Source organism: Mytilus californianus, unplaced genomic scaffold (assembly GCF_021869535.1).
Source record: "Mytilus californianus isolate M0D057914Y unplaced genomic scaffold, xbMytCali1.0.p SCAF_9, whole genome shotgun sequence".
NCBI classification, from domain to species: Eukaryota; Metazoa; Mollusca; class Bivalvia; order Mytilida; family Mytilidae; genus Mytilus; species Mytilus californianus.
In genome coordinates, this window is record NW_026262745.1 from 32,405,776 (window position 1) to 32,419,738 (window position 13,963).

General features: G+C 30.3%; 1 protein-coding gene across 9 annotated transcripts in view; it reads left to right on the top strand.

The window, feature by feature from the left end:
* LOC127715067 (transmembrane protein 131-like) overlaps window positions 1-13,963 on the top strand; it is a 96,839-nt gene that overhangs the window by 57,238 nt on the left and 25,638 nt on the right. For all 9 annotated transcript variants that reach the window (XM_052221083.1, XM_052221084.1, XM_052221086.1 and 6 more), the window contains 13 exons: window positions 1,598-1,702; window positions 1,960-2,046; window positions 2,993-3,145; window positions 3,933-4,008; window positions 4,547-4,664; window positions 5,625-5,760; window positions 6,456-6,565; window positions 6,954-7,032; window positions 9,651-9,823; window positions 10,663-10,802; window positions 11,541-11,736; window positions 12,382-13,271; window positions 13,747-13,889. In XM_052221083.1, coding sequence (XP_052077043.1) covers window positions 1,598-1,702; window positions 1,960-2,046; window positions 2,993-3,145; window positions 3,933-4,008; window positions 4,547-4,664; window positions 5,625-5,760; window positions 6,456-6,565; window positions 6,954-7,032; window positions 9,651-9,823; window positions 10,663-10,802; window positions 11,541-11,736; window positions 12,382-13,271; window positions 13,747-13,889 — 2,406 coding nt within the window. The remainder of the gene's footprint in view (window positions 1-1,597; window positions 1,703-1,959; window positions 2,047-2,992; window positions 3,146-3,932; window positions 4,009-4,546; window positions 4,665-5,624; window positions 5,761-6,455; window positions 6,566-6,953; window positions 7,033-9,650; window positions 9,824-10,662; window positions 10,803-11,540; window positions 11,737-12,381; window positions 13,272-13,746; window positions 13,890-13,963) is intronic.

Consider the following 13,963-nt stretch of genomic DNA (forward strand, 5'->3'; position numbering starts at 1 on the left):
ATCAGATGTAGATTATAATTGGGTATGTATAAACACATGTGTGTAATACAACAGATGTAGATTATAATTGGGTATGTATAAACACATGTGTGCAATACATCAGATATTGATTGTAATTGTGTTATGTTAACAAAAAATCATGAGTAAAAGAGAGGCAAAAGATACCAAATAGATATTCAAACTCATAAGTGGAAAATAAACTGACAATGCCATGGCAAAAATGAAAAACGATCAAAGAACAAACAGTATACAAAACACAACATAGAAAACTAAAGATTGAGTAAGTATCATATAGGGATTTTTTTTACAATATTTCATATGTTTATTATATAAAGATTCTACCAATGCAACAAGAACAATTCTACATTTCTTCAACTGAGACAATGTTTCAAATTTTAAAACATGCCTTGCTGGGGATGTTAAATTTTCCTGGAATGGAAATTTTGTATATATACTATGAGATGCAGTAGTAAAATCTACATGTATTTGTCTAATGATTTTTGGTGCTTTGTGGATGAACTTGATGGTCTTTTCTGATAATCTGCAAAGTGTTCGTTTTGTATGTGATTATAAAGCAAGGTAGCTTTTTTGACATCTGAAAAAGTTTAATTGGCAAAGAATTTTGGAAAATTAGATAGATTTTAATATGTTAAATATGTTGATTATTGTTTGGTAGAGTAAAAGAAAACAAAAACATATTATAAAAATAAGAAGATGTGGTATGATTGCAATAAGACAACTCTCTACAAGTGACCAAATGACACAGAAATTAACAACTATTGGTCACTGTACAGCCTTCAACAATGAGTAAAACCCATACAGCATATTAAGCTATAAAAGGCCCTGAAATGACAAATGTAAAACAATTCAAACGAGAAATTTATGTACAAAATAATGAACGAAAAACAAATATGATATACAGCAACAAACGATAACAGGCTCCTGACTTGGGACAGGCACATACAGGATGTGGCAGGGTTAAACATCTTAGCGGGTGCCCAACCCTCCCCCTAACCTGGGACAGTGGTGTAACAGTACAACATATGAACACACTATAAAAATCAGTTGAAAAGGGCTTAACTCATCAGTTCGATACAAAGCACAAAAACAAGTAACAAAAAGTGGATGTGGCAGGGTACTTATACATCCCCACAACAAAAAGACACTAAGTATAGATCTGAGAGTACTCACAGTTACTGACAGCTAGTTCAAAGCCAATAACAGCTAATAAAAAAATCATGCATCTAAGACTACAATATCAATCAGTACACATCTAACATCCAATGGATTTAGTTAAGACGTTATTAACAGACATATTTTATTTTATTGCCATTTCGTAAAATCATGATTAATTAAGGGTAAAGGGAAAATTAAATGAGGTCGAAAGTCATAACATTGAATAGTTGTCATTGGAGAGGTGAATACAAGCCAACATAATATGATTTTATTATACATGTTAAAATGAGAACATGATACATAGCAATTATATATTTACCAAATGTTAACAATTTGTATTGTATTATGCAGTTTATTAGTCTTTCACTTACAGCATTGATTTAAATTTTTTATTAGTCTGACATGTTTTTTATCTTTTCAGTTAAAAATATCACCGTACCATTTTGCTGTTTTTAGTGTTAATTTAACAGCTCCTGATTATGAGGGGATATTTGCTTCAGATATGCTCATAACTACACAATTTGAGGTAATTATTTGTTTCTTTGGTACAGAAAATATAAAAAGAAAACCTAAATGTAAAATATAAAATAAGGAGATGTGAAAAATTGTTAAACTTTCTTTGCACACTTAGAAAATTAATTCAGAGATGGTTGCTGTTGATGATCATTGAGAAAAAAAATAGATGTATGCATTTAATATTAATGAAACCAGAGTATTAAATATATACCAAGTACATATTTACATCCATTGTATTTCCTATCCACATATATTCTTCTCTTTTAGGATATCTGGATTCCAGTAACCCTCAGAACTTCTGATGGTAGCTTAAATACTATTCCTGAAAAGCTTATATTTGAGAGAGTTTTTCCTGTAAGTATATTGACAGTCAAAAGTTTTTCAATTCATATTTATAAACATGTATCCTTCAGATAATTATAGATTATTGATGTTTTTTCAAACGAGAGGATGTTTCTCAGCTACAATCTCATCAAAGGGCAACAGCCCTGAGATAAGATGTGGCTGAGAAACATCCTCGAGTTTGAAAGACCATTGATAATCTGTTTATGGCTATTCTGCCTATGAGGTCGCTCATGTTTACATTGACAACATCACGTGCACCCTTAGTTTCTGACAATAATTTTCCATCTCAAGCGAGTAGCATGATATGAAAAGTTATCACCAAAAAAGATCAAAGGAAAAATGCACACAATAGTGATAAATTGATTTACACATTATGTCTCAGAAGATATTCTTGAACATTGTTTCTCTTGAACACATTTATTAAAATTTCTTTAAGTATTTGCTTTATGGAAGAAAAAGACATTTGAACCACCAATACCATACACTTGTTTTAAGTGCCATCCATTAATTTACTCCCTTCTATACAACTTTTAGGAATTTTGAGTTAATTTCTAATAATTATACCTTGATTTCAAAGGAGGGGTATATTGGTACACCTCTGTCCTTCCATCAGTGCATTTGTCTGTTCATAACATATTTTTGCCCTATTTTAGTCATACTGTCTGCTAAATAAAGTCAACAACATTGAGTTAGGGTATGGTTGCTGAGCAAAATCTCACAGTATATCTTGTTTAATAATGGTAATCAGAGGGCTATTCAAGGAAGTCCAGTTAGATTTATAAGTTCCCTTGTATGATCAAGAACAGAACAATATAACTTTTGAAATAATTTCATAACACTCAGATGTATACTGTAGCTTAGAATTTAGTTTTATTATTAGTTTATAGCTGTTATGTATTTGCAAGGAAAGTTTCCACTAATATTTACTGTAACTTTATATCTTTCTTTTTTAAAGGGGAAAGTCCCGTATAAAGTGCTGCAGATTTACAGTTCATTCAGAGATTTTATGGAAGTTACCAGTGTTTCATTTCAACCATCAGACACAAGATTTTATTTTGAACCACCAAATAATGAAAGAATTTTATTAGAACCTTTTAAAAACAATATAGTAAGTTAATTTTGTATTATAATTCATTTTGCTAAGTGTCCTTTGTCATCAGTGAACTTAAATAGAGTTTGCCTCTTCTGTTGTATTTACATAAAAATTAGGACACCTTGTTTGAATTATTTAAAGGAAAAGAAGAATTGGGTGCATTGATTCATCCCTATATGCACTTGGTAAAAGCAAAGGAACAGTTATGTCCCTAACTGCAGTGCTAAGCGTGGGACATAGAAATTAAAAGACTCTCATGCTTAAATTCCTTTCAGATTTTAGTGAAACATATATGTAATGTTTACATCAGCAAAGACTTGGATGAGTTAACAAATCAGAGTTGATCAAATATTTAGGGGGAAATTACCACTTTGAAATGTATATAATATGAAAAATTAACATTGTAACCTCTTTTACAACTGCATGTCTCATTGTAGTTAAAGGAATTCAACCTCTTTTACAACTGCATGTCTCATTCCCGTTAAAGGAATTCATGTCAATTGTTTACATTAGCAATGTTACAGATGAATTTGGAAATCAGCACAGATCTATTATTTTTATTGCCCTTGAAACTCTTGATAGTTGTTGAGAGTTTGTCACTTTCAAATGTTGACTAGACATTTAGTCAAAGACTTACAGCTGAGCAGTCTTTTTACTTTTCTCATGATTTAAATGTTCAGTCTAATCCTTACAAAGAACAATATGTTGTCCTAGATCTGTGTCAGATGTTTTCTTTCATCCATGATTTAAGAAGTTACTCAATTGACTTAAAATATGAACATGAATTCATTTTTAATTGCAGGTTGGAAATATTTATTTTGATTCAAAAAGGGAGTGTAAAGAAGATTGTTATGTAGGTTTACAGACAAATACACCTGGTAAGATATGATGTTTAAAAAGAAAGGGCTTGATTTCTGTGTGGGAAGGAAAAAGGTTTCATGTACTTAACTGCATGCATTTTCACATTGTAAAAAGTAATTGACTTTAAAATTATAATTTTAAACAATATAAAGCATTTCAAATGAACTAAGTCATATGGACATTTTTTAGCTAACCAAGCTTTGAGGGTTTGTACAGCTGCACTCTAAAAAAAATTGCAGGTGGATTAAATGTTCAAGAAATGTTTGGAATCGTCTTACTTAAAAGTTTAATGTCTTGTATAAAAAATTTGTATATACTATATAGCAGTAAAAGAAACTGAACTTAAAAAAAAACATGGCATTCGTGGTTATTGTCAAGCACAAATACAAAAACATTTCTACTTGAACGCAGTGCTGATAAGTACATATTTGTGAATTCAAGATGTGTTACTAGTAACAGATAGGATAATGTATGCAATTACATATACAAGTTGTAATATTTTAAATATTTGTGTAGTGGTTTCTGTACAATAATTGCTATTTATATCATTTTTAGCTGGTCAGCAGTGGTTGTCTGGCCTGGGTTTAGATAAAGAAGTTGCAGATACAGATCAATATCTTTTTACCAGACTTCAACAGAAGTGGGATAAATTAGAAAAATCTGAGCAAAATACGTAAGTTGATAGGACTTGGAAATTACTAAAAGAAAAAACATTGCATAAGGGCTAGTCCATTAAAGGGAATATTTAAAGGTAGAAAGGAGAGTTTTGTTTTTAGACATGATTCATGGGCTATTTATAGTTGTTTGTTAATTTGTTGTATGAAAAGTTACTCAAAAAGATATTTTAGTTGAAGGTGAATGTTTTAGGTCCTTTCCTACCCTACCACATCTATTTAATGGAATAGTGATTGTTATGCCCCACCTAGGGGCATTTTGATTTTTGGTCTGTGCATCTGTTCGTCCGTCCGTCCGTCACGCTTCAGGTTAAAGTTTTTGGTCAAGGTAGTTTTTGATGAAGTTGAAGTCCAATCAACTTGAAACTTAGTATACATGTTCCCTATGATATGATCTTTCTAATTTTAATGCCAAATTAGAGTTTTGACCCCAAATTCAGGGTCCACTGAACATAGAAAACTATAGTGTGAGTGGGGTATCCATGTACTATGGACACATTCTTGTTTCAAAAGTGTTAGAATTTTATCTAAATGTTTTTGATGGAGGAAACTGAGATTTTATCAGTGTGAAATGGTTCTTATCAAAATTGTATCTTGAACATTGTTGTTAATAATATACATGATATAGTTTGTTATCTATAAATGATAAACAGATGAATACATCAATAAGTCCTTTTTTTTTTTTTTTTAAATATGAGCAATAATTTAGGTTAAATTGATTGATTGATTGTTGGTTGCTTAACGTCCAGTGGCAGGTAAAATTGAAAATATAACTGTGATCAAGAAGAAAAAAACAACAATATAATTAGTTTTTCGTCTAAATTTTGTACCTTTTTCCAATTTAAAAGTAGGCACAGTTTCATATAGTCCAGAATTAGAGGATAATGTCCCCTCTGTTGACAATAGGTTAACTATAATAAGCTAGGTTTAGAAAGTATACTATTTTTTTTGTATTACAGAGCCAATGTTACAATAGAAATAGACACAAGTGAAGTTAGAGGTTTTTTATTCTCAGCTCAGTCACATTTACATTGGCCATCCCTCTTCAGAAAACATAAAATAAAATTCCCTCTGACACAGATTGGTAATACTTCTGTAAGTATGTGTTATAATATGTGTATATACAATTGTTTTTGTAGAATTTTAATAACATAATGTTATGATTTTAAAGTAAATGTACACATATCAAAAGAATATATGTCATTTAGAGTTTGGAAACTGAAAAGATGGTAGATTTGTTTGACATAAATTCAAACAAAACTGCTAGTAATATTTATATGTAAGGTAACACTACATGCTTAATATATTCTGTAAAAAACATATGAAATAAAAATTAACAGGAATAGACTTCAGAACTGAGGGTTACCTATCATGGAAATTTTATTCATAACATGACATTTATATTTTACAGCATTTACTTTGAAAAATGTGTCTTTTATTTAAGTTAAATAGCATATGCAACATACAACTACAACAACACTAGCAACATCAGTAAGAATACTGGCAAAATTTCCTTCTAAACATTACATTGTTTTAGAATTTTGCACTATTTGTTGCAACTGAGAATCGTGATTTAGACCCATCTGTTTTTTAAACTGCATTACTTTAAGTTAAAGAGATATAACAGTTGGATGCATGCTTTGAAAAAAATTTAACAGCTGATGCATGGTACTTTTTTCCAGAGTTTCTCATCAAGAAATTCCCTCTTCTAAAAAAACTGCTAGCAATATTTAAATGTAAGGTAAAACTACATGCTTATATATTCTATATGAACTGTTTTATTTTTATAGGTGTCAGATTTTATAGTAGAAAATCCAGGGAATGTTCCAGTTTTAATACAGATACTCCCGCTATCTCTTTATCCGAACCCACAGACAATAATAGAATTACTTAGTCAAAGGTATATAAGATATTTTATATCATTGATAAACTGTGAAGAAAATGATATTAAACAAATTGGGAAAATGATCATTCTTAAATTAAAATAAGAATTGCAGACATGTACAAATATAAAATTAAAAAAAAACCAGGTAAAAACATACCAGGGAACCAAAAAAAATCTTAAGATGTAAGACAAATACACAATACCATGTCAAGAAAGAAAAACAAAGATAAGACACTATAAAACTCTGCACAGAAAACCCCATCAAAAACGGGTGTGCTTTCAGGTTCTCTGGAAGGGTAGGCAGATTCTGCTCCACTAGTATCGCCCATCGTGTTGCATTGAAAAATATCCATGAAAATAATGAATTATTTGAGATTCTTAATTCAAGTCCTGACAATTTTAGGTTAACATCAGATATATCAGATATGATAGAAACAGATGATTTAGACATCTTTACACTCCCAGATTTAGAACAATATAATGTAAGTATCATACCATGATAGGCAGATAGTTGTAGATGTATTTGATTTCAACATCAAAAATAAGAATGAAAATTGAAGTCTGGTTTTGAAAGCAAGTATGTAGTTTGAAACATTTTCAAACCTATGACAAGGACATTATTGACTTAATTACTAAATGAAACTCATTTTATTTATATTTATACATATGACAAGGAAATAATTTGACTATGAATACATTTTATTTGATACAATTATCACTTTTGGATAAGATGTTTGGCAAAAAATTCAGTTTGACAGATATTTGTCTGGGTTGCATTTAAAACAAATTTTAGTTAAGATTCTTTAAAATTGATTACCAAAGGCTGTTTCATCCTAATCTTTGGACCTTATTTTTCTTGACTCTTTCTTTCATACCTCTGTGTGTATCTATTAGCTGAAATACCTGTAATGTTTGAAATATATATTTGAAATACTAACATGTGTTATAAAATATTTGTAATTACATTATTTATTTCGTATCATTGTTTGCTGATTAATTTGAATTTAAAATCACAAGAAACTAAAAAGTATAGCTATATTTTATCATCATGTTATTTTTGTTTAAACAAAAAGTAATTAGTTATTCTCTGAAAAATAGAAAAGAAAGAAAAAAGTAAGTGATTATAATGTACAGTATCTAATATTTGGTTTATGGAAGATTGAAGCTAAAATCTTCAGCTAGCAAAAGCTGTGAAATGTTATTATATTCCATGGGTTAACATGATTCAGAATTTAAATTTGCTGATTTTATAATTGAGTCCTCTAACTTTTCTAAGTGTTATCTTTTATTATAAACAATTTCACTGTTCATAAAGGATTCATTATAATTATTCATAGTGCTTTACTGTTGCTTCATCAATACATTACATCGTACCCAGGCAAGGCACATTGAAAAGAATGTGTATTTTACACATAGAAATTATTTTGGAGATATATATTAAAAACTTGTATGTACAGCATTTTATTTCATATGCACCCATAAAGACAACCCCATTTCCATTCTCAATTTTAAATTCAAGTTGTCTTCCCTTGGTCCCATGTATGTTTATATCCTTAGTGGATTTCTTAATCTGAGTATGGGGGAAACCACAAATTTAAGTCTTCCAACACAATAAAAATGGAAAAATTTGTCCAAACCCAAGAAATCAAGTATCCATGAAAATAAAATATTTCTTAAATCCACAAAAAATTGATTCCAATGAAAATAGTAAACTCACAGCATGTGATAAATTTATTTGCTGCTTATTGATCAAGCCATTCAGATAGAATTTCAAAAGACAATCTTGTCTAATGACATTATACATTAACATTTATTATTTTAAGTAAAATGATTTCAGTAACAAATTCGATATCTGTGTTGCATGGAAAGTGACATTTATTGACTCTCAATAGTAAACTTTCAAATATGTTAACGATTGGCAAACCTTGCATCCTAAAATTTTAAGAAAAACAAATATTTTGTGTGTTGAAATGTATTATTCCATGACAAACAGGAACATGTTCAATCCATGGAAACAAAAATATTTCATGGCAGATTTGATTTAATGCTAGATAGTAAGAAGCATATTCTAGTAATGTCATTGTATGTTGAAATAAAAGCTAGATTCTTACATATCTTATTGCATGTCAGTTATACAAGATGATTTAAACATGTAAAGAGGTGCACTTATATGGACTGTTGGGTTGCACTGATGCATATATGTATATGTTTCTCAGGTCTATTGTAAAAGTCATGGCTGGATGGGGAATCTGTTATGCTACTATGAATCTGTTAACTAATGTTGTTAAAACTATATACTTCTTACTCTTTTCTAAGTATCATGTGCTGTCATTAACTATTTAAATCATGTAATCTTATTTTCCCATTGTCTAACAGACCTCAGAAGAATAAAAAGATAGTAATTTTAAGTGATGTGAATTGTAGCAATTTTATAGTGATGTCAGCTTCATTGGCAACTGCACCATTCAGTACTATATGAACATATAAAGGTCTTTCACAAGAAAGACTAAAAAAATAAAAATATTGGATAAACAAATTCTATCTGGTTTACTTATAAGTTTTTATATTTTTCCACTCTTTAAGTTTTTGATATTGATATCTAGAGCTCACATGTTGAAAATCTAAAGAAATTTCTCTGAGTATAGAAATATTTATACCCACATGCCAAACAGAAAGAGATTTATTTTTCTTTCAAAACATGTTTTATGGGAATCTTTATTTGTTTAATAACCAAAGATGGTTTTGCAACATGATGTAACAAAATTCAATTTTATACTGAAAATTGATTTGTATGACCAAACACAACAATATATCATGTAAGATGCTACCAAATTGAGGACTGCCATCTTGAAAAAAATGTCTGTTTATTTAACACTTCTAAGCTGAAAGTTATTATTGTTTCAGACAAATTTTCATTATAAACTTTATTGTTAGAGAGGTAGCCTCTCTCAAAGGGGCTTAAAAAAAAGGAGGAAGTTGATCATTAAAGGCACTTTGTAAGAAGGTTATCCAGAAGACCCTTTTAAGATGTTATCTGTAGGGGGTTCTATAAGAGAGTACCATTAAATCAATGATTAACACCTTATGAATTTTATTTTAGCCAAATCCACAGAATCCTGTCCCTGGTTTTAGAAAACACATAGAAAGTACTCTTGGAGTAAAACCACATAAACACAGTATAACTACCGTCCTACAGCCTGGGGTTAAAGTCAAAGTACGAGTTGGTTTCCAGCCTCGTGATGACATCTCCAGGACATCTTTAATACTCATCAGGTATGTGCTTAAAAGATTAGTGTCGAAATATCACCAATATTCCAGACTTTTATACGTCTCAAAGAAAGCCAAATTTACCAATTTTCATAGAAGTGTTGATGAACTATATAATATCAAACATTGAATCATGTTTCAAGTGAAATTTATGTATTTGGGAACAGATATTAAACTTATGAAAATGGAAAAATTCTTATTATGGAATATCAGTATCTTGACTTCAGAATTTATAAATACTAAAAAGGAATACATATAATTATACCCCCGCTTTAAAAAAGGGGGGGTATACTGTTTTACCTCTGTCTGTCCTTCCGTCAGTCCATCCGTCAGTCCGTCCCATGAATATTTTCGTCGCATTTTTCTCAGGAACTACTTGACAAGGATTTCTGAAATTTGGTTTCAGGGTTTAATATAAGTAAGTTACACCATGTGATGCGTTTTCAGATTCATCACTCAACAACTTCCTGTTTACCGAACACTTGTATTATTTTACACATGATAGCCGAGTTGAAAATTTTCGTCACATTTTTCTCAGGAACTACTTGACAAGGATTTCTGAAATTTGGTTTCAGGGTTTATATAAGTAAGTTACACAGTGTGATGCGTTTTCAGATTCATCACTCAACAACTTCCTGTTTACCGAAATATTTCAGCGGGGGTATCATCAGTGAGCAGTAGCTCACAGTTTTACTTGTTTATCATATTATTTGATAAATTTGAAAATTGTTGATTTGGGTTGTTTTTTTTTGGCAAACCCCATCAGTAAAAATTCAGATATGGAATATCTTATACAAGGTTTTTTAATCAATTGCAAAATTTAATAATGTAAATTTTGTTTTCAGAAATAATTTAACAATAATAGATGCAATAGTCGTACAAGGACAGGGTGGCAGAGGAGAAATGAAACTTAGTAATAAAAAACCAGGCTCTGGAATACCATTACAGTTTGATATGACAGAAAAACATCTTAAAAATTGTGATCGTAAGTTTTACCAGGAAACTTTACATCGTAACATCCAATATATATTCTAGTTTTCAAACAGCATGATTTAACAGTATGATGGATATAAACAAAATAAATCTGCACTTGTCACAATTGATACTAAGAATCACAAATTAATTCCACAAAAAGACAAACAAATTCTTAAAATTCAGCTTTACATATTAAACCTATCACACATTTGTTATATTCACTTTTCTGTATTCAACATTGTCAATAATCTGTTTTTGTCTTGATGTTAGTTATCCTTCTGTGGCATAATCTTCAAATTGTAGGAGGTTGTCAGGCTATGGCTGATATAGATAGATTTAACAAAATAAATACTGTGGATTCATTTATTTTGTGGGTATCAATTTTAGTGGATTGAGGAAAACTTGCATTGTCAGGGATATTTGATATCCTGGTTTTGCCAAATTCTGCATAAATTCCTATAAAAAATTTGTTTTTCATTTGACATTGGAATTCTGGGTATCCAAGAAATCTTTGAAAATTGGTATCCAACGAATAATAATGAATCCACAGTAACGTAAAGATTTGTTGTAAATTATGTGATTAATTGAATAGTTACCTTCTTTATATTAACGAATCACTTAATCCCTACATTTTATATTCTTCATAAAGATGGGTGGACTTTTCTATATAATGTAACTTCTGTTGATGTTTGAATGAAAAATAGAACAGGACATAAATTTTTAAACGCAATATTTTTTTTCATTTCAGGAAAGAAACAAACAAAAAATACCATTCCTAATTTTACAGTAAGAAGATCATTTACATTAAAAAATACGGGAGAATTACCATTTTATGTGCATGGTTATGCCATTAATAATTCTCCTTGTGAAGGATATGGTTATAAAGTATTAGACTGTGATGGTTTTGAATTATTACCGAATTCCAGTAAAAAAATAGATATAGCGTGAGTATTGTTAGGGTTAAAACAAGTTGACTATTAGCAAGGACTTATAAGCTAAAAACATCTCTTGTTTAACCATGGTTATGGAAATTATTAACAATTATTAAAATGAAAATAAACATTAAAATATACACACAAAGAATATGAAGATGTGGTATGATTGCCAATGAGACAACTCTCCACAAGAGACCAAATGACATAGAAATTAAAAACTGTAGGTCACCGTCTGTCTAAAGATCCAAGAAAAGTTTATTTTTTTCTCGTAGAAATTTCTGTACCTTAACATAGTCATAAATATTTATCCACTTTACAAATGTAAAAATTTTTTTGTCGTCTGCATGTAACTTAAGTTGTTTGTTCATGGAAACATAGGACTACAACACAAATATGTATAGATACGATTTGTTTACTCACAAACAAGTAGTGTTTACAGCAAAAATCATCATATTAACAAATACACTTTATATTTAAAAATGGCAGTAGCTATTCAATTGAGCAAAACATTTGTGTCAACTAGTAGACTGTAGGCCAGATTATCTTGGTAGGGAATGCAAACTTTATATTCACATACTAAGATCTTCCACATCTGTATTTGTACAAAAATATGTGGAAAAATTAGCATATAAACAGCTTTATTTCTTTTTACAGGTTTACTCCTGATTTTACAATGTCAAGAATAAGACGGAGTTTAACAGTTTTTACAAGCCTGGGTGGATCAGCAAATTATACATTACAAGCTACAGTTCCACCTCATACCCTGTCTAAGTGTTCTGCTGCTTTACCCAGACCTAACTGGGAACCAGTATTATATTACTCAATAACTTGTGTTATGGGTTTCCTTTTATTCTGCATATTAGTTGCTGCTTATTTTGAAGCTGATAGAATTTTTGTTGCAGATATTATTCGTCGAAAAGTTAAAAATAGTACACTTAACCAAAATCCTTACGATAAATCCAAAGTTTTTGATTTAAAACAAGTTGCAGGATTGCATCATAACAATAATACTCCGGTGCAACCGAAGAAGGTTTTAATTCCTACTAAACCACCTGATATCACTCTACCAATCAAAGAAATATCAAATGGACATACCAACAGATTTACTGAAGAAAAACAGCAACTTACAGAGGAGAAGTCATTCTTCACAACATTTTTAGCAGTTGCTAAGAAGTTTTTTGCCCCGAAGCCTTCAAATCGTGGCAGACCAAAAATAAACCGTCAGAATTCTCGGGATAAAGATGTTGAAAACAAAACTACACGTGTTATTGATAGAAGTAAACCTGTAGAACCTCCAATTTCTGAGAAATCCATTGAGCAGCAAAAGTCAAAGCGAACAAAGGCAGCTAAACGTCAGAGTAGTGCTGAAGAGGTTCAACTTACCCATGACAGAAAAGTTAGCAAAGAGTTAAACCATGTAGACAAAAAGGTTTCCTCGAAACTAAATAACCATGACAGTAAAAATAATATTAAAACTAAACCTGTTACCATGACAACAGATGTAGAAACAACTGAAAAGCTAAGACAACAATCCAGTTACGAAGGTTTGTATTGCAAATATTTCATGTTAAATGGATGCTTTTCTGCAAATTTGTTTAATGATTATCCCCACTCATTTGCATGTTGTTATAAATGTAGATAAAGGATGTCAGCCACTTTAAGAGTAGAGACTATATTGCATTCACCTTGTCCATTTGTATGTAAAAAAGATATTTCTGTTACACTTTTCCTAGGCGCTAGTCTACAAAAACAAGGCTTTCTTTTTTTTTTTATGACTAGAGCAACTGCTTGAACACCTGGGCAACTAGATATTGCTTTAGAATTTCAGAAAAAAGCAAATTCAAAATCATATGTACTATATTTATACTTAACTCACTAGCCTCCATTATATAGCCAATAATGCTGAAGTGGTGTTAAACACTAACAATCAATCAATCTATATTTATCTTATGTATTGTACCATTCATCTCATATATATTTTGTTCATGGATAATGTGATTTTGAATGTTGAATTTGTAGGAAAATCAAAGAAAAAACAGAAGAACAATAATAACAAGACAGACTTAAGTTTACATATACCAGTGTTTGTCTCCCGAATAAGTCAAGAGGACGATACGTCTTCTACAACCACTGAATCGTCTAATGGTGATGGGGATGAAAAGGTAACTAGGTTTCTGACTTATGATTACGATTTTAGGGTCTTGAACTATATATTTGTTCTGAGAGTATATACAAA